This window comes from Vulpes vulpes, chromosome 7 (genome assembly GCF_048418805.1).
Source record: "Vulpes vulpes isolate BD-2025 chromosome 7, VulVul3, whole genome shotgun sequence".
NCBI classification, from domain to species: domain Eukaryota; kingdom Metazoa; phylum Chordata; class Mammalia; order Carnivora; family Canidae; genus Vulpes; species Vulpes vulpes.
The window spans coordinates 45,213,862-45,241,365 of NC_132786.1; the positions used below are offsets into that span (position 1 = coordinate 45,213,862).

Here is a 27,504-nt window from a genome sequence, read left to right on the forward strand (position 1 = left end):
GACTGTGTGGAATTGGGGAGAGGAGGTGTGGGTGGAACCCAGGCTCCAACATAGAGTAAGAGGTGAGGTTGTCAACTTCATGGAGTCAGAATGAAAAGGGATCTCAGTGGGGGCAGACCAGGCAGATTTAGCACAACTGTTTGTGCTCCATGACTGAGACGCACCCCACTGCGGTGGTTCAAGTGTTTGTCTTCAGGCTAGTAAACACTCCATAAAAGAGCAAGGATGGCTCCATCTTCATAAGAAACACCTGGTAAACACATGTTGCACTAATCCTCTAGGTCCCTCCCTTTACCAAGGAGAGAGCCCAAATCCTGAGAAGTTAAGGGAATTGAGGGCTTATGTGGTACCAGGACTTGAACCTTGGTCTCCCACGTTCCCAGGCAACAGTTCTCTCCACTACACCAGAGCAGGGGACAGGAAGCCTTGGTTCCTCTGGCATGAAGTGGCTGATAAGCACTGGTTTGTGTTCAGCTTCTTTTCTTCAGTGTTGAGGGAAAAGTTCCTTTCCTGCCATTTTGAATTAAGCTCACTTTAAGAGTAATGTTTGAATGAAGGGGCTAGGAGTCCAGACCCTGCTCCTCACCCGGGGGAATGTACCTGCATGCCTGTACCTGCAAGCTGCTTTGGCCATGAGTCTGCAAGCTCAGAAACCTATGACCCTCTCTGCCGAGGCCCACATGAAGGCCTAACTCCTCCACCGCACCACAGCCCCCAGACGTTGCCTCAGTCTCCTTCCCACACTCCTCCCACAGTGAAGCTACCCTTCCAGCCTGGCCAGCCTGTGCCACCTGGTCAAGTCATGCTTTGTGCCTCAGCCCATGCTCTCCTGACCACTGGCCAAGCAATCAGTAAGGACGCACTCCTGACCCCTCCAATCCCTCCTTTACTTTCCAGAGTCAAGCCCTAGCCTGTGACTTCCCATCATTTCTCCAACCTGCACTGATTTCTTACCTCTGTGAACTTCACTAATAGCCTACATCACACCATTTAGCTGTTAATTATATTTTGGTTTGCAAAACTATCTCCTTTTCCTTATTTTTAAAGATTTTATTTATTTATTCATAAGAGAGAGAGAGAGAGAGAGAGGCAGAGACACGTGCAGAGGGAGAAGCAGGCTCCATGCAGGGAGCCTGACATGGGACTTGATTCCGGTCTCCAGGATCACACCCTGGGCTGAAAGCGGTGCTAAACTGCTGAGCCACCAGGGCTGCCCTCTCCTTTTCCTTTTAATCACCACCTCCTCATGGTTCGATAAGCATACAGAAGGGTCCATGCAGCACCATTTAACCTGTCTGGGTTTCCTAACCTGAAGGAGCTGGGGAAGTTTGCTAGAACTGAGGACCCTCCTGAGAGAACACAGATAGTACATTGAAAAGAAACCCAGGGTGCTGATTTGGACTCAGAAGGAAAGATGTGTTTGTACGTGTTGGGGACCAGGGGGCCCTGATGGTGTTACTTGGAACTGCTTTCTGGCACAGTCCCTCCTCACACCTGAGTGTCACACAGGGCAGTGGGATTTCTTTTTTTCTTTCTTTCTTTCTTTCTTTCTTTCTTTCTTTCTTTCTTTCTTTCTTTCTTTCTTTCTTTCTTTCTTTCTTTCTTTTTCTTTCTTTCTAGGGGGGGATTTCTGAAAAAAAGGACCGAGTCATTTCTCCAAACATGTGCTGGGATCCTGAGGAAGGCCTGCGTGGTCCCTCTGATGGAAGGCCAGCTTCCCCCTCTGGGAGCCCCAGAGTTCTAGCATCCCCGTGGCGGGGGAGATGCCGGGGTCCAGCAGGAACAGAGCTGGGTGCAGAGCCCATCTCTGGCCACACACAGAGGAACAGTAAGAAACAGCCGAGGGCAAGGGCCTTGCTAGTGAGCGCGAATACATCGAAATATTTCGAGGGCGCTTTCTACAGAGCATTACGGCTCCGCCCGAGCGACAGGGGGAAGAGGCTGGTGATAGTTGGACAATCATGGCTACGTATGACCCCAGCGGGACCTGCAGGGCTTACACTGAGCCTCGTCAACGTTTTGAACTCGGTGAAACCCTCAGGTGGAGAAATTCAAGGAGGGACGGTCGTCACCGCCGTCCTGTTCTCTGCGCACCAAAAAGCGCGTCTCCCCGCTGGCCCGCCAGGGGGCAGGAGAGGTCACAGTACAGATTTTTTTTTTTTTTTTTTTTTTTTTTTTTAAGAAAGAAAAGAAAGACCAGAAAAACTAAAGTTTTCCCCCAAACTGGTTTCCACTTCATGAAACCGAATCCTCCGGCTGCGGCGCCCGCCCCGCCCCGCCCCTCGCCCGCCGCCCCCCTGCGCCCCTGCCCGGGCCCTGCGCTCCCCGCGCCCGCAGCCCCGCCGCCCGCCCGCCGCCCCGGCCCCCAAGATGAACGTCTGGCTGCTGCTCGGTCTTCTGCTCGTGCACGAAGCGCTGGAGGACGGTGAGCGACCCCGGGGGGGACTACCCAGCCTGTGCCCGCACTGAGCCCGCTCCCCAGCAGGGTCCTCCCGCGGCCAAGTCCTCCAGCCAGCTCTTCCCGGAACTTTTGACCCTGCCCTGTGCACCTGCCTCTTCCTAACCCCCCTCTCTCCACCTCCCCGGGGCTCCCCTGGGCGGCGACCCCGACCCCGACCCCGACCCTGGGGGTCCCCGCTAGGGCCGCCCCCGCGCTCCCGGAAAGCCCTTGGCGGGCCGAGCGAGCATCCCCCGCCAGCGCCTGGGCCAGCCCCGAGTGTCAACGTGTCCTGGGAGGCGGCGGCGGGCGGGAGCGGGGGCTCGCCTCCACCCTGCGCGGTGTCCTCCCCGGGTCTCCTTCCGAGGGCGGGTGCCACCCAAGCAAGCCACCGCTCATGCTTTGGCAAGATTGGAAGCCTCCCCCTCCTCCTCCCAGCTGCAGTCTTTGATTTGTTTCCTATACCACCTTGGGCTTCAATCCTGCAAGATCTACCTAAATCTTGGACCAGATATTCTGTGTATTAAACCCCAAAATGAATCAAAACCCCTGCAACTGTTAACCCCTCTTAACTGATTGGGGAAAGATGAAGAATGCATTTTTGTGCAGCATATGGGAGCCCTTGTGCCTCTTTACTTTTTTGAATGTGTGCCTGCCCTGGGTCCATCCTGTTGTTTAGACTCACAGGCTTTGGGGGTGCGTGTGTGTGTGTGTGTGTGTGTGTGTGTGTGTTGTTCTTGTATCTATATTTTTATATATGACTTTAACATTTGTTTGGTTGCCCCTCTTTTTATCCAAACAATGTTATTTGTTTGTACAGTACATTTGGCGCCTGGGTACATCTTGGTATTCTGGAACCTCCCTCGGAATTCCTCAGCTACAGCCACGATTTTTGCTTAGTTTTGCTTGAAAGCCGCTTTTGCTGTTATGCAATCTCACTCTGGAGCCACCTCAACCTAGCTCACATTTTATCCACTATTCCATCCTGAGCAGTTCCTGTATTTCCCGAAACTGGAAGCATTCGCATCGCCCCCTCCCCCCCCAAAACCACATTCTAGTTAGCAAAGTCCAAAATGGTCATGGAGTTTGAAGCTGAGGTGAGGACACTCCAGCCTGGAGCCTTGCTGAATCAAGTGTAGGCAGTGCTTCTGCACCAGGAGCAACAGGCACCCTTTCTCCAGAGAGGAGTTGGCATGAGGTCACATTATAAAATGCTCTATTAAAAGGCTCCTGGCAGGTCCTGGTATGTGACTGCTCAAATGAGAGAAACGCAGATTCTGGTATCTTTTTTTTTTTTTACTAGGGCAGGAGATAGCCAGACAAAATAACTTCAAATAGCCCACTCACTTGGCTGTACAGTTCACCCAAGACGCCTCCCTCCAAGCATCAGGAGGCAGGTTCACCCACTGCCTCCCAGATCTTTCCTAGCCAATATGTGTCCAGACCCTGAGGATGATTACAAACATCTGCTTAAATCAATTAGCATCCATTTAAGTCAAATGTAATTTATATCAGCAATAAACCTTTATGAGACAATCAGAGAAAACTGAGCACAAACGATATCTTATGAGAAATAATTGATACATTTTAGGTGTGATGATAATACCGTGGCTTTGTTTTTAGAAGTATAGGTATACTAGTTATCAAGAAAATATTGAATATATAATTAGAAAAGTATATCTGCTTCATTAAATTACATAACGGTTTTCCTAAACCCATTAAGAATGTTTGTTTTTGTTTTGTTTCTATTTTGAGTTAACATGCGGCTGGCTGGGCCAGGAACAGGCCAAAGGGAGAGGCATATACAGAAGCCCTTCCAGCACCAATCTCCGATGGGCAGGCTGGAATATGCTGCACCCTGTCCACCCCAAAACACACACTGCATGCATAAGGCCCATGACTCAGCTCATCCTTTTGTTGAGGTTTTTGTTTTTCTGATCATTTCTAGAAAAAAATCTAATAGTAAAAGACTTCCTTGCAAGCACATATTGGTTCTACATCTCTTCTAAGCCATTGAGGTTTGCCTTGCCTAAACCTAAAATGCTTTATTTACATTTTTAGAACTAGTGTTATTCTCGTGAAGAGCAGGAGGCAGAAGGGCACGTACTACTCAGGTGGCGTGAAAGTGAGGCATGAAAACAGTTAATAAACAGCCCAAGATCCCACTTAGAGGCAGGCATGACTTATAGCACATGATTATCAGCATTTGTATAGGAATAGGTACCACTGTGTTCTTCATGGGGTGGTGCTATTTTTACATAAAAATGTAGAAAACCACAAGCATTTACCAATTTTTCATTATTTAAATAGTTTTAATATATAATATTTATTTACTAAATACATTAAAATGGATTTGTTACTGTTTTGCTGAATTTATCCCAGACCTTTGGTCAAGCTAATGTGATCTTCAGTCTAACATGGGCTTATTTGGTATCCTGGGAAAGGCTCTCTCTCTGGGAGGACTGCAGAGATTTGTTGTGATGTGAGGGCAAAGCAGTCAGATGTCTAAGGGGTACAGAAGGAAACACGGCCAGTGATTTTTCAAGCAGGACTCTGCAGCATTTTTGTGTCTCAATGTATTCCTTGGAAAAGGAGTGTAAAAATTAGTCCAGAAATCCTTATAATGAAAAATGAATTGTGAAAATTCTCATCATTTATGGGTGCAAATAATGTTTCTAAGCATGTGGGATCTTGGCTCCTATGTTTGAGATACAAAATAATTTTTGATCTTTAGAGCCAAAAATGAGAAAAATTTGAGGGTAACACAGAGAGACAGGGCAGCGTGCTGGCCAGAGGACTGAGTCCGGAGGATTGATGGACTTCCCTGGACAGGGTTGAAAAGCCCTGACGTTGTGATGCCCGTAATCTAGTGGAGAGGACAGACAGTAGACAAGATGAAATATCAAGAAGTGCTAAGTGGCATGAAGAATCAATAGCCAGGATGTATTAGTTTCCTATGGCCACTGAAACAAAGTACCACAAACCAGGTGGCTTAGGACAACAGACATTTACTCTTGCCCAGCTTAGAGATCAGAAATCAGAAATCTACGTGTCAGCAGGATGATGCTGCCTCTGCAACACTAGTGGCTTCTTGCCTCTTCCCGGCTTTTGCTGGTGGCTTGTCTGTCCTTGGTGCTCCTGGGCTTCCAGCTATACCACCCCAATGGCTACTTCTATTGCCACATGGTGGTCTGTCTTCCCCCATGTGTCTTTGCCTTCACATGGCATTTTCCTCTCTCTCTCACTCAAGATGTATTTATTTGAGAGCAAGCAAGCAGGGGGAAGGAGCAGAGGGAGAGAATCTTGAAGCACCATCCCCTTACCTCCCCACAACCCCACTGAGCATGGAGCCCTACCTGCGGCTTGATCTCACAATCCTGAGATCATGACCTGAGCCATATCAAGAGTCAGATACTTAACCCACTGAGCCACCCGGGCACCTCATGTGTCTTTTCTTATAAGGACAGCAGCACATTGGATGGGAGCCCACCCTGGTGACTTCATCTTAACGTGGTTACAACTGCCGAGATCTATTTCCAAAAAGGTCACACTCAGCTGTACCAGGGGGGTAGGACTTCAGCGTGCCTTTTGGTGGGCACAATTCAATGTGTAACACGGGGTACGAGGATGGAAGGAGCACAGAGGGGAGTGAGAACTTGATTTGGACAGCAGAGTCAGAGGCCTGCCTGGAGAGAGCAAGCATGTGCACAGCAGGTGTCACAAAGAGCCAAGGGCACAGGCTGGGGGTGGATGGGAGGTGGGAGGGGCAGCGGCTTCCAGGCAGCCCCGGGCTCAGGGCTGCCAAAGGACCCTTAGGTGGGAGACAGGAAATGGCAAAGCCTAGTAAGCACAGGAAGACTTAGGGCTTTATTCTACACTGCAGGGTCTTGAGCAGAGGAGTGCCCATGATGCGATTGATGTTTTCAAAGGTAGGAGCTCTAGGGAGGAAGTTGGGAGCTTACCCAGGGAATAATTTTAATAGTTTCTGTGCAAAATGGCTTGGTGAGTGCAGCCGCAGTGGATGTAGACCGTACTTCCTCCAGACAAGGTTCTGGTTCTATTAAGCCAAAAGGATTTGCTGCTGGATTGGATGTGGCCTAGGAGAGAAAGGAAAGAACGATGTGGGACTCTGAGGTTTTTATCCTGAGCAGCTGGGTGAATAGAGTTGTCATCTATGGGTAAAGAGACGCTGGGGAAGGAGCCAGCCAGAAGGGGCATCCAGAGGTCAGTTTGGACACGTTCAATTTGAGATGCCTACTAGCTTTCCAAGTGGCAGTGCTGAGTAAGTGGCAGACTGTTCAGATCTGGGATTTAGAGGCAAAGTCAGGACAGGACAAGGCAGCAGCTCTCAGCATATAAATACTGCTCGTACGGGGGGGTGGCTGTGTGAGGCCACTTAAGAGAATGAGTGTCATAAATGATTGAGGTGAGTTGCAAGGATTAAGCCCTTGGGACTCAGGTCAGGCAGGAAAGGAAGATGAGGAAAGGATGCTGAACAGAGTTGTCAGCAATGGAGGTAAAAATAAAACAAGCCCCAAAAGAGAGCTCTGTGTATTAGGAGCCAGGCAAATAGAGTGCTTCAAGAAGACAGTGATCATTTCATAACACATACAAATAGCAAATCATTATGTTGTACACCTGAAACTAATATATCAATTATATTTTTTTTAAAAAGAGCACAATCTACTCTGTTCTAATGGATATAATAATGTTTCAAAGTAAAGTTTTTGTTATTTTTGAAATATTAACATACAGTATTACAGTATTACATTAATTTCATGGGTACAACATAGTGATCCAACATTTATATCCTTTATGAAATGCTCACCACCATGACTATAGTTACCGCACAAAGTCATTACAATATTATTGACTATATTCCCTAGACTGTACTTTATATCCCCGTGACTTACTTATTTTATAACTAGAAGCTTGTACCTCATATTCTCCTTCACCTATTTCACCTGTTCCCTGCCCCCACCCGCCCACCCCGGTGTTAGTAACCTGTAGATTATTTCTTGTATCTATGAGTCTGCTTATGTTTTGTTTTAGTTCATTTGCTTTTTAGATTCCACATATAAGTGAAATCTTACAGAATTATTCTGTCTGATATATTTTGCTTAGTATAATACCTCCTAGGTCCATCCATGTTGTCACAAATGGCAAAATTTCATTTTTTGTGGCTGAGTACTATTCCGTTGTGTATGTATAACACAGCTTTATCCACTCATCTATCAGAGGACACTTTGGTTTTGCTTCCATATCTTGAGGCTGTTATAAATAATGCTTCAATGAATGTAGAAGTGTATATATATTTTAGGATTTAGTGTTTTAATTTTCTTCAGATAAATGCTCAGAAGTGGAATTGTAGCATCATATAGTATTTCTATTTTTAATATTTTGAGGAACTCACATATTGTTTTATTTTTTTTAATATTCTTTTTTTTTAATTTTTAAAAATTTATTTATGATTGTCACAGAGAGAGAGAGAGAGAGAGAGAGAGGCAGAGGGAGAAGCAGGTTCCATGCACTGGGAGCCCGCCGTGGGATTCGATCCTGGGTCTCCAGGATCGCACCCTGGGCCAAAGGCAGGCGCCAAACCGCTGCGCCACCCAGGGATCCCCTCACATATTGTTTTCAATAGTGGCTGCACCAATTTACATTTCTACCAGTGGTGCAGGAGGGTTCATTTTCTTCCACATTGTCGCCAATGCTTGTTGTTTCTTATATTGTTGATTTTAGCCATTCTGACAGGTGTGAGGTGATAGCTCACTGTGGTTTTGATTGGTATTTACCTGATGGTTAGTGATGCTGAACAGCTTTTCATGTGTTTGTTGGCCATCTGTATGTCATCTTTGGAAAAATGTCTATTCAGGTTCGGTGCCCATTTTCTAATCAGACTTGTTTTGTGGTGTTGAGTCGTGCAACATCTTTATATATTTTGAATATTAATCCTTTTTAAAAATTTTTATTTATTTATTTGTTTGGGGGGGGTGGGTGGGCACAGGCAGAGGGAGAAGCAGGCTCCATGCAGGGAGCCTGATGTGGGACTCAATCCTGTGTCTCCAGGATCACACTCCGCTGAAGGCGGCATTAAGCTGCTGAGCCACCAGGACTGCCCTTAATCCTTTTTTAGATACGTCATTTGCAAATACCTTCTCCTATTCAGCAGATTGTCTTTGGTTTCCTTCGCTGTGCAAACCTTTTCAGTTTGATGTAGTCTCAATTGTTTGTTTTTTCATTTGTTGCCTTTGCCTATAGAGAGATAAAAAAAAATTGGTAAGACTAATATTTAATAATTTACTGCCTATGTTTTCTTTTATGGTTTCAGGTCTTACATTTAGGTATTTCATCCATTCTGATTTTACATAATGATTTGTATATTGATTCTTGTGTATGGTATAAGAAAATGACCCAGTTTTATTCTTTTGCATGTAGCTCTCCAGTTTTCCCAACACTATTTATTGTAGAGACTGTTTTTTCCCCATTACATATTCTTACTCCCTTTGTCATAGATTAATTGACCATAGAAGGGTTTACTGCTGGATTCTTTATTATGTTCCATGGAGCTGTATGTCTGTTTTTGCACCAGTACCACACTGTTTTAATTATTGTAGCTTTGTTGTGTACTTGTAATCTGGGAGCATGATACCTGAAGCTTTGTTCTTCTTTCTCAAGATTGCTTTAACTAGGTCTCTTGTGGTTCCATACAAATTTTAGAATTATTTGTTCTAGTTCTGTGAAAAATGCCATTGATATTTTGATAGGGATAGTATTGAATCTGTAAGTTGCTTTGGGTAATATAGACATTTTAGTAATATAAACTCTTATAATCCATGAGCATTTCTTATAATCCATGATCCATTTCTTTATGTCATCTTCATTTTCTTTCATCAGTGTCAGTTTTCAGAATAGATCTTTCACCTTCTTGGTTAAATTTATTCTTAAATATTTTATTCTTGGTGAGGCAAATATAAATGAGATTGTTTTCTTAATTTACTTTCAGCTAGTTTATTATTAGTGTTACAGAAACACAACAGATTTCTGTATGTTAATATTGTATCCTGCAAACGAACAAGTAAATAATCTCTTTGGTCTGAAATAAGTATTGTTACCCCAGGTCTTTTTTTTTTAATCTCCATTTGCATGGATACTCTTTTTCTACCCTTTCACTTTTGGTCTATATGTGTGTCTTTAGTGCTGAACTGAGCCTCTTATAGTAAGCATAGAGATGGGTCTTGTTGTTTATATGTTCACTCACCCTATGTCCTTTGATTGGAGCATTTATCAACATTTAAAGTAATTACTGACAGATGTATACTTATTCATTGTTTTCTGGTTGCTTTTATAGTTCCTTCATCTCTTGCTCTCTTTTGTGATTCGATGACCTTCTTTAGTGTTATGTTTAGAAATCTTTGTTTTCGTTTTTTTTTTTTTTTTTTTTTGTAAAACTATTATAGGTTTTTGCACTCTGGTTACTATGAGGTTAATATAAAACATGCTATGTAGATAGCAATCTAGTTTAAGTTAATGATTGCTTAAGTCTGAACACATTCTATAAGCACTACACTACATTTTTACCTTCTCCATGTTTTATGTATGTGACATATTACATTATTTTTTGTGTGTATCCATTAAATAATTATTGTAGATATAGTTGATTTTACTACTTTTGTCGTTTCACCTTCCCACTAGCTTCATAGGTGTTTTTGATCTACTCCCTTTACATTTGCTTTTACTGGTGAGATTTTTTTCTTTCATGATTTTCTTCCACTTATGGCTTTTTCATTTCCTCTTTTTTTTTTTAATTTTTATTTATTTATGATAGTCACACACACACACACACACAGAGGGAGAGAGAGAGAGAGAGAGAGAGAGAGAGAGAGAGGCAGAGACATAGACAGAGGGAGAAGCAGGCTCCATGCACCGGGAGCCTGACGTGGGATTTGATCCTGGGTCTCCAGGATCGCGCCCTGGGTCAAAGGCAGGCGCTAAACCACTGCACCACCCAGGGATCCCTTCATTTCCTCTTAAAGAAGTCCCTTTAACATTTCCTGTAAGGCCAATTTAGAGGTAATGAACTCTTTTAACTTTTGTTGGGAAACTTTCTCTCTTTTTCAATTTTGAATGATAATCTTGCGGGGTATTCTTGATTGCAGTTTTTTCAGTCCGCACTTGGAATATATTGTACCACTCCCTTCTGGCCTGTGGGGTTTCTGCTCAAAAACCATCTAATAGTCTTTTGGGTGTTCCCTTGTACACAACTAGTTGCTTTTCTCTTGCTGCTTTCAAGATTCTCTCTTTGTCTTTAATTTTTGACATTCAATTACAATAGAATTGAATGTCTTGGTATGGACATCTTTGTGTTTTCTGTTCTGTTTTGTTTTTGAAGGGTTTTTTTGTTTAATACATCTGAAAAGAATGCATATACAAAGAATTGAGACATGAGAAAGCATTGGTTCAACACTAATGAATCTACAAGAATTAGGATTTGGGGAAGGGGAAGAAGATTACCTAAATATTTTTAAAAATTGGAAACTGTGACCAAAATAAGTGGACAAAATCCCTATTAACGCTTATGAAGAGTCTTCATAAGACTCCATGATTTTTTTTATTAAACTAGAGAGCCTTGACTAGCTACTCTAGGGTTCCTCATATGCAAAACAGAAATAAAGGGATTCCCCTGACTGGTCCCCATGTTATTAAATGTTCTCCCCACCCCACCCCCAGCTTCTTCATGAAGTAGGTCTCCATCCTCCCAACTTAAAAGAGGATGTGCACCATCCCATAGACATCTGTCTCCTAGCGCTACCTCTCACATTTCTTCGATTTACCAGGTCTTCAGTTGTGTTCTAGGAACACCATATCATACACTATTAAGCTGGACATCTATGCTAAGCATATAAGACAGTGACAGGGAAAAAATGTTTTTTAATTACATACTCAATCCATTTGGTGTATTTCAAAAGGTGCAATACTTTTCTTCATTTATCAATGAAAGAAGTTAGAAATTAACTTCAAAAAAATTCAGCAAAAAAAAAATCAGCAAATGACAAACAAATTTCCTTGAAAGTCACAGTCACATATATAGTGCATCCTAGAAAAGAGAAGGGGCAAGACAGGTTCCATCCACTTTCATGAGTTTCATCAAATACTGGACCTACCCAAGGGTGGAGAGAAAAGGCAACTTTCAAAAAGGAATATGTTATTAAATGAGGCATTTACTATACTCCTTCCTAAGAGCACTAGGTGGGGAACAAGTTTTCTAAACTAGATCTAGGAAGTGGAATGTGGAATCAATCCATCCTCCTCCCCTTACGGGCTGTCCAATGGTTAATGAATTTAAAAAACATGACTAAATAAAAACAAACCCCACACACACACTCCCTGCACCACTATCCCACCCCTGCAAAAAAAAAAAAAAAAGGAAAAGGAAAAAGAACCCTAAATGTCTCAGATCATTCTCCAGAGTGAATGGAGCCCAGCAGCAGTTTCAACAACCCAAATTAGTCTGTTACAGAATCATCACAAGCACGCCTTGCTTTTAAACAACAAAAGAATTTTTTTTTGAAACGACAGAATAACTAGTAGTAATCACTTTTCTGACAATACACAATTACTCAAATTAACTAGTACTGAGAGGGGGAAGGGGACCATACCTATGGGCCTTGTCTCACATGAATGCGGGTGGGTAGGTGCAGGGCATTTGTCATTATTGCAAAAACAAATTTTAATCTTTAATCTTTAGTTTGATTTAACACTGCTTTTAGTACGATGCTGACACCAGCTGTGTGGAAAGGGCTCTGGAGAGATGTTCATGGCAGCACACACCTGTGGCTCTTCTTTGGTTCTGGAGGCTCCAGGGCAGCCAATATTGCTTCATCAAATACATTCTTTAGGCCTTTTGGTACTAGCGCAGAACACTCCACATACTTGATCGCCTTCAGGTCACAGGCCAGCTTTTCAGCAGTCTCTGGAGTGATAGGCTTCTGCTTGTTCTTGGCAAGTTTCTCAGTAGTAGAGGGGTCACCTCGGAGATCAATTTGGGTCCCAACAAGCAAGAAAGGAGTCTTTGGACAGTGGTGAGCTATCTCAGGCACCCACTTTTCCCTCACATTTTCAAATGAGGATAGAGAGACCACTGAAAAACAGACTAGAAATACATCTGTTTGTGGATAACTCAGCAGTCATAATCTGTCATAATCCTCTTGCCCTGCAGTATCAGAAAGTCCAAGGGCATATGGCTCTCCACCAATCATAACCATGACTACATAGTTGTCAAAAATAGTCGGTACATACTCTGATGGAAATTTGTTGTGTAGGATATCAGGAGACATGTTTTACCAATGGCACCATCACCCACAACAATGTACTTAATTGTCTCCATTGCTGAAACAATTTTGCATCCACTTTAAATATCTCAAATTCGATGATGACCTCAGCTTCTCCCGGTAAGGACATCTTTGGGTTCATCTTATTTGGGGCTTTCTGTGCTTCTTGAATTTGAATGCCTGTTTCCATCCCAAGGGTAGGAATGTTTTTGGCCATTATATATATATTTTAAAGATTTTATTTATTTATTCATGAGACACACACACACACACACACACACACACACACAGGCAGAGACACAGGCAGAGGGAGAAGTAGGCCCCATGCAGGGAGCCCAATGTGGGCCCAATCCCGGGACTCCAGGATCAGGCCCTGGGCTAAAGGCAGGTGCTAAGCCACTGAGCCGCCCAGGGATTCCATTGGCCATTGTTTTCCAAATAAATTTTCTGTCCTTTTGTCTCTATTCCTTCTGGAAACTCTATAATGCAAATGTTAGTATGCAGGATCCCTGGGTGGCTTGGTGGTTTGGCGCCTGCCTTTGGCCCAGGACGTGATCCTGGAGTCCCAGCAGTGAGTCCCACATCGGGCTCCCTGCGTGGAGCCTGCTTCTCCCTCTGCCTCTGTCTCTGTCTCTCTCTCTCTCATGAATAAATAAACAAAATCTTTAAAAAAAAAATGTTAGTATGCTTAATCTTGTCCTAGAGGTTCCTTAAGCTATTCTCATTTTTTAAAATCTTGTGTGTTATTTCCAGTACCCTGTCTTCCAGATCACTGATCCATTTTTCTGCATTTTCTTATCTGCTATTGATTCCCTTTAGTGTATTTTTTTATTTCAGTTATTATATGCTTCATCTCTGATTGATTCTTTTTAATATTTTCTCTCTTTGTTGTAGTTCCCACTGTATTCATCCATTCTTTCCCTGAGTCCAGTGAGCATCTTTATGACCATGACTTTTACCTCTTTAGCAATAGATTGCTTATATATCCATTCTGTTTAATTCTCTATAAGGCTTTGTCTTATTTGTTTGGAACATATTCCTCTGTCTCCTCCTTTTCTGACTCTCTGTGTTTCTATGTTTTAGGTAGATTAGTATATCTTCCAGTCTTGAAGAACATAGTGTCATGTAAATGGCATTCTGTGGGGCCTGGAAGTGCAGTCCTTCTGGGTTGCCAGAATCAGATATTCCAGGGTCACCTTGTGAGGGCTGCATATGCCTTCCTGCTGTGGCTGGGCCTTCCTGCTGTGGCTGGGCCACAGCTGCTGTGGGTGGGCCCATACTCTTGGGTGAGACTGGTCATGGGGAGCCACTTTGGGGGTGCACTGGCCCTGGCAGAGGCCAGCGACCTAGTGCAAGTTGGGCAGGAGCTATCAAAGTAATATCTTTATCCTGTAATAGAAGTATTTATTCTTAGAAATACTTTAAGTAAATGATACTTTAAGAAATGGCAGGAGGGTATTTTGGAGTAGGGTTCTCAAAGGGAGTAAGGAAAGGAAAGCCTCTCATTTTTACATTTTCATTTCCCAGTTTGTCATTTCTTTCCCACCTTCTCAGAGTTGTTCTTGGGTTTTTGTGTTTTTGTGAGGTATTTCATGAAGAAACAAAAAATTAGAGTAGGGCATATTCATCAGTTTATATAACTTGCTGGGGAACCCTGAGCTATTCAATAAATTTATAGTGTGGTTATTTTCATGCTACCCTCACATTAGATCAGATCTTCACCCTTAACCATCCATGAGGAAAAAAAGGCAAACAGCTACAGATCTTTGTATTAATGATTGTATTCGTATTGAGTCCTCATCTGAGCAGCTGTTAGGGATTCTGCTAGTGAATTTGGCTTTTTTTCTTTCTTAACTCATGCAACGTAATTCTCATCTACAGAATTAGGATAATGCTCAGGTCACCTTTGTTAAAGGTTTGATTGGAATCCTCAGTACTGAAGAATTACAATCTTTTGTCCTGCTTACTTCTTGTTTTATAACATTTATTCTTCTTTCTTTCTTTCTTTCTTTCTTTCTTTCTTTCTTTCTTTCTTTCTTTCTTTCTTTCTTTCTTTCTTTCCTTTCTTTCTTTTCTTTCTTTCTTTCTTTCTTTCTTTCTTTCTTTCTTTCTTTCTTTCTTTCTTTCTTTCTTTTCCTTTCCTTATTTTGGGGGGGGGGGGCAGGCTTTTGACCAGTGTCTCTTCACTTAGGGATTCTAATGAATGCCTGGAAAAGCATAACCAGCCCTTCCAGGAAGGTTGTACTCTTCTCCCTGGCATCATGTTCTGTTTGATTTGGAACTTCTTGTCAAAGCCTGGGGCATGTCACACAAAGAAACCACTTAGACAAGGGTACTACACATGAGGTTTGTGAAGAAAAAAAAGAAGCAAAGAAACTGTTTATGCTAATCTTTAAGTGAATCAAAAGACAATAGCATGAATTGGAGAAGACTCTAGACTTGGCATCCAAGGGTCTGTTTCTTCACTAGCTTCTTAGTAACCTGGGATGAGCTACTTGGCATCTGAGATCTCAATTATTTCCCTGTAAATTAGGAAGAAGAATAACTGCTTTACTGTCATCACAAGTTTATCATGGAGATCACCATGAAACATTATCATAAGACAATCACAAAACAGTAAGCAGCACTTAACTAGCACTTACTTAAATGGGTCTGACACTATTCTCAGCATTTTAAATGTATTAACTCATTTAATCCCCACAACAGTCAATGAGATGGTCATTATTACCATATAATTCTCAATTTACAGATGAGCAAACTGAGAGGATAGATAACTTCCCAATGTCACACAACTACTAAGTGGCAGCTAGGTCCTGAAGTCAATAATATTTAATGATTTGTGAATTTTGCCACCTTTTTCTCTGTAAAATATACTATACTGCTATAGTCTCAAAAATGCAATGGTAATGGGCTTTCATTTATCTATAATACAATTTTTTAGTCCTTTGGAAAATAATTTATATAGTTAGGTAGAAAAGTCATATTCCTTAAGAAGTTAGACATGGAATTTGGGAATCACTCAATTCCAGGTCTGTCTGGGTATCTGTGGGACCAGTAGGCTGGCTCTACTAATTTAGTGTCATTGTTATCAAACCGGGATCCATTCCATTTTCAGGCAGCTGGACAAACTATACAGGTAGATGTGTTGATAGGTCTATTTGGTGAACAAGTCAGATTACTTTGCAGGGATAATACCACATATTTGGATGCATAATATCCAAAATTAGGTAATCTAATGTTCCTGAGTAGCAGAGTCCCACAGGATCTGAGAGCTTAGAAGTCAGGTGAGTTGCACTGGTTATCTAAATTCCGCAGGATTTACAGAAAGTTGTCATTTCTGATAGCTTGGATTCCTGTTACATGATAAAGAAAACACGTCAAATTAGACTTCAACCCAGAGGTCCATGAATCCCATAGGCACAGTGTGATCAAAATGCCTGTGGGGCACAGATGATGGACATTATAATGGTACACTTTAATTTTCTGCTTTGAGTAAAGTACTGTGACTTTGACTCTATTGCAAACTTAAGGCTTCTGTTCACAATAGATGTTGCTGGATTAGTTTATTCATGTTGATCTGACATGTTCCCAGTGATTACAGTGCTTCTCCTTCTGGAAGGTTGGGGAAATATGTGCATGTGTGCCACTGCCCACCCTCCTCTGTCCTTAGAACTTCAAGGGTAAATAAGCCAAATGTGCAGGATCAGGAGAAATCTTGGCAAACAGCAGATTCAATGGCAGGCACTGGGGACTCACTTTGGAGACTGGTGCTCAAGAACACGATTCTGTTCCCTGGAAGGACTGAGAAAGTTCAGCAGGGCCCATGACCCAGAGCAGCCAGAGTAGAGGAAGAATGGGAAATAATAAGGGACTCAGGCCTAGGAAAAGAAGGATCTCAACTGAACCTGAAGTGGTAGAAAAGAGCAGGGCTCAAGGAGCAAGGCATACAAGAAGGCAGCATGTTGAGGTGTTGATGTTGATTGATACTGGGTTCAGAGTGAGATTAGTTCCAGACTCTGGGCTCAGCTGAACTAAAAGTGGAATCTGAATGGCTCCTATTTCAAAGGACAAAGGGCAACATGCAAAATAAGCCAAATTTATCATTACACAGTTGAGTCCAGATCAACTGAACTTTTAGTATATAAGAGTATGTATGGTTCCATGAAATGCTCCCAAACTGCACACACCTGTAACTAGCCCAGATCAAGAGAGAGTATTCCTGGAAACTCTCCCCATATCCCCTCCTGGTCATCTCACCCATCCAAGGAAAATTACTACCTGACTTCTAACCTCAGGATTCACATATGAAATTTCTAGAAATTGAGTTTCTGATATTTAACAATCAGGAAATCTACATTTCTACCATCCTTTGAGGCATCATGTCCAGCAACAGCAGGTCATGGCCTTATCAGGCCCACTTGGTTTACTTTGCTTGGCCACCTACCTGGTCCACTGGTATAAGAGTTTGCAACACTTACTTTTTTCCATTTTTTGATCCTAATTTCAATATCTTTGTACTTTTAACCATGCTAAATCTGAAGTATACCAGTTATTAGATAAATACATACATCAAAAAGGAAAAGATTTTCTCCTGATTTGTCACTTCTCCCCATTTTATACAAATGCCCTGTAATTCCCTCAGTTGGCCAAGATTTGTGTGGCTATCTATTCAAAATATATACAGGGTATTTATCTACATATAGTGAAATAAGCACTTGGGAGAAGAGTCAGAAGACCTGAATTCTACTCTCACATTCTGCCACTAACCAACTGTGTGCAACTTACTTAACTTTTCAGGATCTTCTTAGTTTTTTAAGTCTACAACATGAGAATTTTACCTAAATGGCCTCATGGGACCCTGTAAGTTTGGACATTTTATAATTTTGTGGGTATATAGTGAGGTTGCCCTTGAGTTCATGCAGACAGATGGGCAAACTGAAACTGCATGGTCTTCTTTTCATTGTTCTTGCTGGATGGACACAAGTCCATGGCTGTACAGGCATGTCGGACATTTCAGGTTTCTGGAGCCCAGAGGCATACTAAGGGAAGGGAAGTGGAAGCGATCTTCCCTGGGTGCAGGCAATAGGGTGAACTCTTTATAGAGAAAGGAAATACAGTAATAGAATGGACCCAAAGTAGGTCAGCTTTTTATCTCCCTTTGCCAGCAATTATCACCCTTTGCCAGCAATTATCAGCAATGTTGGTGATAAAATAATCCCCCAAATCCCCAAATATTTTGTGGGCTAAGTTCTAAACCATTGCTACAGTTACTGTTGAGCTTTTAATAACTTATGTGGAAGCCTTAAATGAGCACAGGTTTGGGACACCTGGGTGGCTCAGTCAGTTACACCAACTCAGTTTTGGCTCACATCATGATCTTAGTGTCTAGGGATGGAGCCCCCTGTTGGGTTCCTCACTCAGCAGGGAGTCTGCTTAAGATTCTCTCTCTCCCTCTGCCCCTCCCCTCACTCATGTGTGCGTGCACGCTCTCTCTCTAAATTCTTTAAAAAATTAAAATTAAAAATTAAAAAAATTATAAATGAGCACAAGTTTAGGTCCTATTCTTTCCTAAGCTTTGTATGCTGTGTGGATGTTGTCCACTCAGATACGGCCAGACTCTGCTGTGCACACTCATTTGGGAGACAGTTCATAGTGGTTTGGCCTATTCTGAGTGTGCTTGTGGTGTAGTTTGTGTCTGCGCTCCCTGGAGGCTACCTATTTCTGCATTTAAACAGTAAATTCAGAATGAGCAATGATAGCCCTGACACTGCAAGGACAGGAAACAGCCTTGAGTAGCTTTGATGCTTCCATTCTCTGTGACCCCTTAGAGACTGTGAGACAGGGTGAATTACAGGAATAGTCTTGTTGTTTGGTAAGTGCAAATTTTAGTTCATATGTGCAGTATTTTGCTGAATTTGAATAAAATCTTTGAAGCTGAAATGTATTCCCTCTCAGTGACTCATTGTTTTGCAACTAAAGAATGAATTGAGAAAATAAAGATTATTCCTGAAAATAATTTTCATGGATGAGAAGAATGTCAAAAAGTTACCTGCTTGAGATGTTGAATCCTCTGGTTCATTACTATTTGAGTGCATTGTTCTTTCCTCACGTTTGTACTAGTTACTGGCCAGCATCCTCCCAAGAACAAGCGTCCAAAGGAGCCGGGAGAAAATAGAATCAAGCCTACCAACAAAAAGGTGAAACCCAAAATTCCTAAAATAAAGGACAGGGATGCAGCTGATGCTCCACCAAAGACACAGTCAATAATGATACATATGATGGATAAAGGCCGCTTCCAGAAACCTGCTGCTACCTTGAGTCTGCCAGCAGGGCAAACTCTAGAGCTTCGATGTAAAGGGAACAAAATTGAATGGAGTTATCCTGCCTATCTTGACACCTTTAAGGACTCTCGCCTCAGGTGAGCATTTATTTATTTATTTTTACTTGTGTTGGTCAAGGGTTTAGTGTTAAATACTGCATTGTTTCTGCCATCTACCACTTCACCTTAATAGCTTATAAAAAATGAAAGCTCAAAGAGCAAAAGCCTTAGATTTTCTTTGACCACTTTAAAAAAAATTATTGCAAATACTCTCCACATGAGTTAAAAGGGTGAAATTTTATAGGAAGCCAAAAGACAAATAATTGAATATGATGTATAGATATTTAAGAATTCATACCATTAAAAAAATGAGCCCCATCACCGGTCTCTGTTATTTTTTATGTAATCATAATGAAAACTTGAAATGACCTACTTGGAGATGCCTATAAGCGAGTTGAGGAGAAGCCAACTTAAACTGATTTTGAGCTTTTCAACTGCTTCTGGTTTGTGTTTAAGGTTCCTGAGTATGTGAGGTTTATGTTCAGAGCTTCAGTTGGTGACAGGACCACATTTGAGTGTCTTCTGGAGGTTGCACGAAAAGTGGCCAAGGGGATGCTTAGGAAAAGTGTTAAAAAGCAAGAACATGGAGCATGCTTCAGTAGGTCCTAGGGGGGCCCCGGGGCCTTAGGGCTGGGGGTCCAGTGCATCTTTGGGGGTCCCCCAAAATCCCTGAGCCTCCCTTTCCTCATGCACAGAATGAAGGGACTCAGACTGCATGATACCTAAGATTCTTTCCAGCCTTTTCTTCATATGACTTAGGAAAAGGAAATTCAGGATATTGTCTATTTGGGATAACTTGACTGGAGTAAGAATGGGGATCTTGGGCATTAAAACTTCTCTGTATTGCTGACAGTTCATTTTCCACACAAACTCCACCTTCGTACCTCTTCCCCTCCCTCCAGGACACCTGCACCCACTCAGCAGCTCAGATGCTAAACTGGGGAGTATCCCTATCTCCTCCATCTCCCCTCCCAATCCCACATCCTCTCAAACTGTAAACCCGTCTGACCACAGCCCTAGCCAGTGTTGTCCCTCACTCTGATCTTGAAATGCAGCAACCACACCCCTGTCCTCCTGGGCTCCTTGACACTGCGGCTGGACAAAGGTCTTAAAAATGTGGATCTATTCATGCCCTTTCCCTGCTTAATGGGTGAGGCTCCACTGGGGATACAGTCCAGCATCTTCACCTGACTAATGAGACCCTCCCTGAACTCAGAATCTCTCTCGAGTTGCTTCTAATCTCTTGATTAGCATCTGATTTCACTGGCCTGGGCTCCTGTAAGATCATCAAATGTGCCTGGCCCCGTCTTCACCTGGCTAACTTCAGCCTGCCTGCCTGGCTTTCTCCTGGAGGCCGTGTTCCACTCCCGGGGGTGTGTTTTCCCATGGCCCTGGGTACCTTCTCTTTTAATCACTGTTCATACTTATGACTCCTTTTGTTAATCTGCGTTTCTCACAGGGCTTACTGGAGTCCTTGGCATTTAGCTTTAGCTATTGAACGATTAGGTAGTCTTCTCCCCTTCTTACACACATACACCTCGGGGAATAAAGAAGTTAAAATATATACAAGTAATATCTCTTCATCTATCTTCCCTTTTGTATTAAGACTTTTTCACATTTTATTCTGAAGATACTCTTCTGGCTTCGGGGGATATAATAGTGTAGAGTTTTCCTTGAGGGATATTGGGTTGGAAGAAGAGTGGTATGTGTGGTGTGTGTATATTAAAGTATGTGCGTACGTGCCCTGCTTGGGACAAATCTGGAAAGATTTACTACCGTATACCTTTTAAATGACTTAATTTTTCAAAGTGATATTTACACACTTAAAAAAACCAATTAACTCTTTTAACTTATTATGAACAGTTAGTCTTTGATTTACACATAGTATTTTAAACCTACATGATTTGGCTCTTGAAAATATAGTATTTTCTGGAAGTATTTTCTTTTTTTTTTTCTAGAAGTATTTTCAAAGTTGTATTAGTCATAGTATGTTTGAAAATATCTTAAGGACTCAAAGTAAAATGAACATGAATCTGAATTGAAGAGAAATATCTGAGAGCTAAAAAAAAAACCCCAACTTTGACTTTTTAGCATTAAATTGTATTCATTCAAAATACAGTCAGGGCTTTATAAGAAAGTAAAGACAGATGTGAGCCCCCAAGGACTTTACCAAAAAATGTGAAAAATGTGAAAAACATCTAGTCATAACTTTATATCAAACAACAACAAAATCATGATTTATTTGACACCAGAGAATCCACAAATTAACTCTTGACATCTTTCCCAGAACATGGTACCCTTGGATAGAGAGGTATTCATCCTGTGTTTTCTTTCCCTGTGGAATGAGTTCTTACCAGTGTTCTGACAGCTTTGGGTTTGGAAGCTCCCCAGGTGTGCTTCCAACAAACCCGGGTCCCTTTAAGCAATTTTGGTAGCTTTCTGGAACAAAGTTCACAACGCTGCCAGATTTGTCCAAATTCAGAAGAGGGAACAGGTTATAGAACAGAGAGGTCAGACAGAGGCATAGTTAGATTCAAATCCTGCCTTTACCACCAACCAGCAAAGTGATCTTTGATCAGTAATTTGCCTAAAAACCCACTTTCCTCATCTGGAATATGGAGATTATATTATCTATTGTAAACACTGCCTGGCCAATGGCAAATGTTCTGCAAATTGCAACTAATTGTTACTAAACAGTGTATATTTCTTAAGCACAACAATCAAGTGATCTTTTGGGACAGTCAATTCTGATCAAGACTCAAATGTCACACAGCCAATGTAACTTTTAATATAGAGGGTCCACAAAAGATTGTACACTTCTTTCCTTTTTCATTTAATTGATTAATTCTTTACAAACTGGAGCCTATGTCCATCTTCCCCCATGAAAATGTAAACCTGTTGTGGGCAAATACCATGTTTATTTGATTCATCATCATATTCCTAGCACCTCCAACAGAGCCGGACATACACCTAAACTAAGGAAATAGATTTTGGTTTCTCCATGGATTTAACGGTCATATTAGAAGCCAGTTCCTGGTCATGCATTTGTACACTCAACATTCCAAGATAAATACATGTGTGTACTATACATGTAGGGCAGAGGGTGACAACAAAATGTGAATATATTTTATATCTAGGGTGATATGCCACCTTGGATCCATCCACACTATCTCAGAGCCTGATGTTGCTTCCCATCATGGAGCCATTTTGTTAGCTGACTTATACACACACACACACACACACCCTGCCCAGGAATTTCTCCCTCTTTATCCATCTAGTCCCCTTCTGTGCTCATTAGACTCCAGGGTCTGTTGTTCCTACCAACCTCTTGGTAAACCTAAGTAAATTATGTTGCCCTCTGTTTTTTGTTTATTTCTTCTTAGAAATTTCCAACCTGAAATGAACCTGTTCACCCACTTCTTCTTGTCCACACTTGGGCACTGAACACTGATAGAGGAAACCATGCAAGTAGGTGGATGGGTGCCATTAGATTATGATCACTTCACTTGTGTCTGGCAATGCTGGATAGATTTCTCTAGAGAGCTCACTTTTTCTCTCTTTCTAAACCTCTGATCTTTTCCATCTCTCTCACTTTGATCTAATTCATTTCTCACCTAACGTATTGAGAAGTTAGAGCCCTTGAATTGCCTTGACTTCATCTTATCACATCTCTTCCTTCCCTACTCTGACAGTTACAGTGGAGGAAGGGTTTCTCTTCCTAAGGCCAAACTCTGCCTATGTCCTGGATCTCACCCTTGTATGTTTTCTCAGAAGCCCTGAGATATCAGTTGTTGCCTCCCTCTTTGGCATTGTCAACCTCCCCCTTCTCAATGAGATCTCTCCCAAAATCCTTCTCCATATTAAGAAACCCCACCAACCTTGGCCCCATGTGCCCTCCAGCCACCTTCCTCTCTCACCTTCAGAGCCAGGCCCCTTAGAAGAGTCTCTGTCTACCCTCATCATCTTCACTGTCCTCTCCTATCACCCTCCACCTAAAGCACCTGACTCCTGCCCTATTTCACATGCACTTCATCACCAAGGTCAAGGTCATTAAGTCCAGTGTTTACTTTCCAGTCACCATGTGACTTGCCCTACCACATCCATTCCATAGAAAAGAATGATCTGCTCTTGGCTTCCACAATGTCATTTTTTGCCAGTTTTCTTCCTGGCTCTTAGGCCTCTCCTTGAAGTTTGCTTTGGCAGCTCTGTATCATCTACTCTCCAAGACATAAAATATTAGTTCCGTGTCTTCTTCTCTTCTCATTACATGCTACCAAATGCCCTCCATTGATCATGTGGCACACCTAGATGTTTCTGCTGAGTTCCAGATCTGACTCTCTGGTGGCCTGCTCAACTACCTGAGTCTTTCTCTTAACAGAACCATCTAAAATTGAGCTCATAAGCCTTCTCCACACCCAATGTCCTTCAGTTCAGTGATTAGCACTAATTCTACCCAGTTGCCCTTGGTCAAAGGTCTGGAATCACCTTGGATGCTTCCCTTTTACTTCCACATCCAATCAACGACTACCGGATGTCCTGATGATGTCGCTATTTAATTATTTATTGAATCTTCCTTCTTCTTTCCATCATGGAAGCAATGACCCTCATCTTGTATATGGACTACAGCATAATCTTGTAACTAGCTTTTCTGTACCCAATCTTGAACCTGACCTCAGTCTTTTGCAAGCAGTCAGATCTTTCAGAAGAGCATATCTGGTCCTGCCACCTTTCTGCCTCAAGCCCTTCTACAGAGTAATTCTGTTGCCTTAGAACTGAGTTGAGGGGCACCTGGGTGGCTCAGTTGGTTAAGCATCTGCCTTTGGCTCAGTTCATGATCCCATGGTCCTGGGATCAAGCCCTGTGTAGAGCTCCCTGCTCAGTGGGGAGTCTGCTTCTACCTCTCCTCCTGGGCTCGTGCTCTCTGTCCCTATCTCTGTCTATCAAATAAATAATTCATTTTTTTAAGATTTTATTTAAGTTGAAACTCCTGATACATAATGTGGCCTCTGCCTTCCCCTCCTGTTTTGTTTCACTTCCATTCTCTTATTCATACTTCAGGCTCTGTGGACTCTTTCTGATGCCTGGATGTTCCAGTCTCCTTCTTGCCTGGGCCTTTGCCCATTTGAGTCTTACTTCTTGTAATGAACATACTGGAAAAGCTGCTCAGCAATCTTCAAACCCAGGCCTGTCCCATCCTTTCAGCCCCCTGCTAGGCTGAGTTACACACCCTCACTGAAGCCCTCATCACCAATTGTGCAATCACTGTTTTATGTTTGTATCCCTGACTTAGCTGTAGGCTTGACAGAGATGATTATAATTATTCATCGATACACTCATGCCCTCCATCAGTATCTCAGTATGAGTATGGTGTGGGGGACTGAGCATAGAGTGCGCCGAATGTCAGGCCTCTCTGGGGTCATGAGGCCTGTAACTCAGGAACAAGTTCATGGAACTTGAGGGATCAAAGGAACCTTAGTAGTTATTATGCCTAAGCGCCTCTTTTAAATATTTTTTAATTTATTTATTCATGAGAGACAGAGGCAGAGACATAGGCAGAGGGAGAAACAGGCTCCATGCAGGAAGCCCAATGTGGGACTCAACCCCGGGACTCCAGGATCACACCCCGAGTCAAAGGCAGGCACCAAACTGCTGAGCGACCCGGGTATCCTCTAAGTTCCTCTTTTTAACAAATGAGGAAACTGAGGATCATAGAATGTAGATGGCTTGTCCCAAGTGACAATGGGTGAATAGCAGTGTGAGCCTTAGACCCCGGCCCCTTGGTCCCAATATGGAGCTGCTGTTCTGCTCAAGTGCTTTAAGCTATGTCACATGGGACACACTTAGACCAGAGACCACCTTTGGCCTTGTGGAGGTAGTAACTTCAAGGAAGATAGATTTGTTGTTGACTTCCTTTCCTCCTCCTCTTCTCCTCCTCTTTTTTTTTTTTTTTTTTTTTGTTGCTTTTTGGATACTTTGATTTCTACAGTTAGGACCCAAAACAGATATAAAACATGATTTTCCAAAGGGATACTCTGATTTCTTGCTAGGATAGCTTTGAATTGAAAGTGATCAAAATTTTACATTGATTTCCATTAACCTTTTGGAAATCAGAATGTGAAAACATTACGTTGGGCTACTTGAAAAGAAGAGCTCTGCCAGAAGGCCGTAAAGGATCCCTTATCCTGAAAGGTAGACGTTGACCATCAGGGAAGACCCGAGATGATGCATGCATGCTCTTGGGTTTCTTCCAGGTCTTCCTCCTGTGATGTTTGCTTCCTTCACATTGGCGAGCTCATGTCATTAGAAGGCCCACTAGATGGCAGGTTTCAGCTGTGTTACACTTCTCTTCCTTTCACCAGGAAAAAACATTTCAAAGGAAGGTGGGTGGGGTAAAATGATTGCATACTTGTGCTGATGGTTCTTTCATTCTTTTGGGCTACTCAGTGGTCACAGTTTCAAGTTATATTTTAAGCAATCTAGAAATCAGTTTCCTAACAAATAAAAAAGGGCTGGGCATTTTTAAGCTCATGTGCCCACCCTAGGATAAATTCATTGGTAGTGCTGAGTCCTCCTGAGTCTTCCCAGAGCTCTGGGCCTTTGAACAGCTTGGGCAGTGCTTCAAAGCTAATGGTAAGAGTCTGAATTTTTAGGTGATAAAGTTGATTCAGATTTTAATTCTATATTCAGTCCATTCCAGATCACATATATCTCCACTCTCTTTTGAGATTGGAAACAGCAAGGATATTTTTCTGACCTGTTTGGTACCATTTATTGACTGTTCTGTTTCCTGACTCCTCTTCTGGCCCCCCTCCTGCTTTCCTGCTTTTGTCCATTCATCTTCCCCCACCACTCTCCCTTAATTTTTTTATTCTTCTTTTCCAACAATTATTATTATTATTTAGTATTTATGATGTTCAAGGTCCTATGCTAGGTAGATGCTGGAGATATGATGATGAGCAAGATAAACACAAAGTCCGTGCCCATAGATCTTTTAATAATAGGGAAAGACACTATTAAATAAGCAATTTTAATATATAGCTGTGTGAAGCACAGGGTCAGAGGAGAGAAAACTCAAGGTAATAACCTGAAGGCTGGGAGTTAACCAGGTAAAGAAGGGGGTGGGAAAAGAATGTAAGAGAATTCCAGAAGGAGGGAACAGCATAAGGAGCTGCCTAGAGCTCAGAGAGTATAGCACCTGGAACATTGAGGATGTTGAGGGGAAGATGGGGTAGCTTGAGGTAGTAGAACAGAAAGGAGGTGACCATGGAGAAATGATGCTGGAAGGTAAGCAGGAGTCGGCCTGTAGAAGACTCTGTTGGTCATGCTGAGGAATTTAGAGTGAAATGTAAGGGCATTAAGAGTTGTTGACTTAAAGCCTTCACAAATACACATCGAAAGTACAGAGGGATCTATACACCCTGTGTATAGGTTATTACTGTGAGGGTTATTACTCCTCACTGCCTTTAAGAGAAAGACAACATCACTTTCTAGTGTCAGGTGTACCCACTCTCCCTCCATGTACCTCACACCCATCTTCCACAAACTGAGGTCTACAGACATATTCTAGGCATAATGTTTCCATGCAAATTAAAAAAAAAATTTAAAAACTTGCTTTTTTCTGTTGATACTATAAAAAAACATTAAGAATATTCTGGACCATCTGATCAACCTCTACTGGGCAAATAATATAACTCATTTCCATCTTTTCTAGAAACCTTTTATTCTTCTCATAACACGCTTTCAGAGTTTAGAACAGAGGAATCTTGGCACAGTATAGAGCTGGGGAAGAAAATAAACAACAGGAAAGGTGGCCCAGATGATGGCTTAAATATAAATCAATGTTGGGCAAGAACAGACAGATGCTGTAGATTTAGGCTAGTTTGTTAGGGTTGTCAAAACTGTAAAAAAACAAGCTGGGCTGATGTGGTCATAAAGAAAACCTGACTCTCCTCCCTAGAAAATCAGGGCCCAGACATTGTCTTTCAGGATGTTTCTGTGTGTCTGGTCGGATGTTAGCATTTTCCAGTCAAGAACTTTAAGTTGGGAGGAGTGGGTGGGGTACAGGAGATCTCTCTGATGGCTGGTTCCTCTGAAAACAATAAATAGCTTCCAGAAAGAAGGGAGGGCACGGGAGTTCTCTCTCCACCACAGTGGGCAACAGCTCACTCCACCCGCAGACAACACAAAGGGAAGGCAGGCCAAGAAGCAGACAGCTGGCTCCAGGCCAATCTGATCCTTCATGGCATCACAAGGGAGTGTGGTCTGGAGGACATTTTAAAAGAAAAAGAGAAGGAGGTTAAGAAGTGTTTATAAACAGAAGAATCCCACTGTCCAGATTTTGGTAAATATTGTGAATA

At 42.3% G+C, this 27,504-nt stretch overlaps 1 protein-coding gene and 1 pseudogene across 1 annotated transcript in view; one reads left to right on the top strand and one right to left on the bottom strand.

The window, feature by feature from the left end:
* The first annotated feature begins 2,274 nt into the window (after positions 1 to 2,274).
* The window catches only part of PDGFRL (platelet derived growth factor receptor like), a 66,261-nt gene continuing 41,031 nt past the window's right edge, over positions 2,275 to 27,504 (top strand). Inside the window, exons 1-2 of the mRNA XM_025984538.2 lie at positions 2,275 to 2,425; positions 18,889 to 19,186. Of these exons, the coding sequence (XP_025840323.2) occupies positions 2,371 to 2,425; positions 18,889 to 19,186 (353 nt within the window). The 5' untranslated portion in view covers positions 2,275 to 2,370. The remainder of the gene's footprint in view (positions 2,426 to 18,888; positions 19,187 to 27,504) is intronic.
* On the bottom strand, positions 12,176 to 12,824 carry LOC112908916 (cell division control protein 42 homolog pseudogene; annotated as a pseudogene).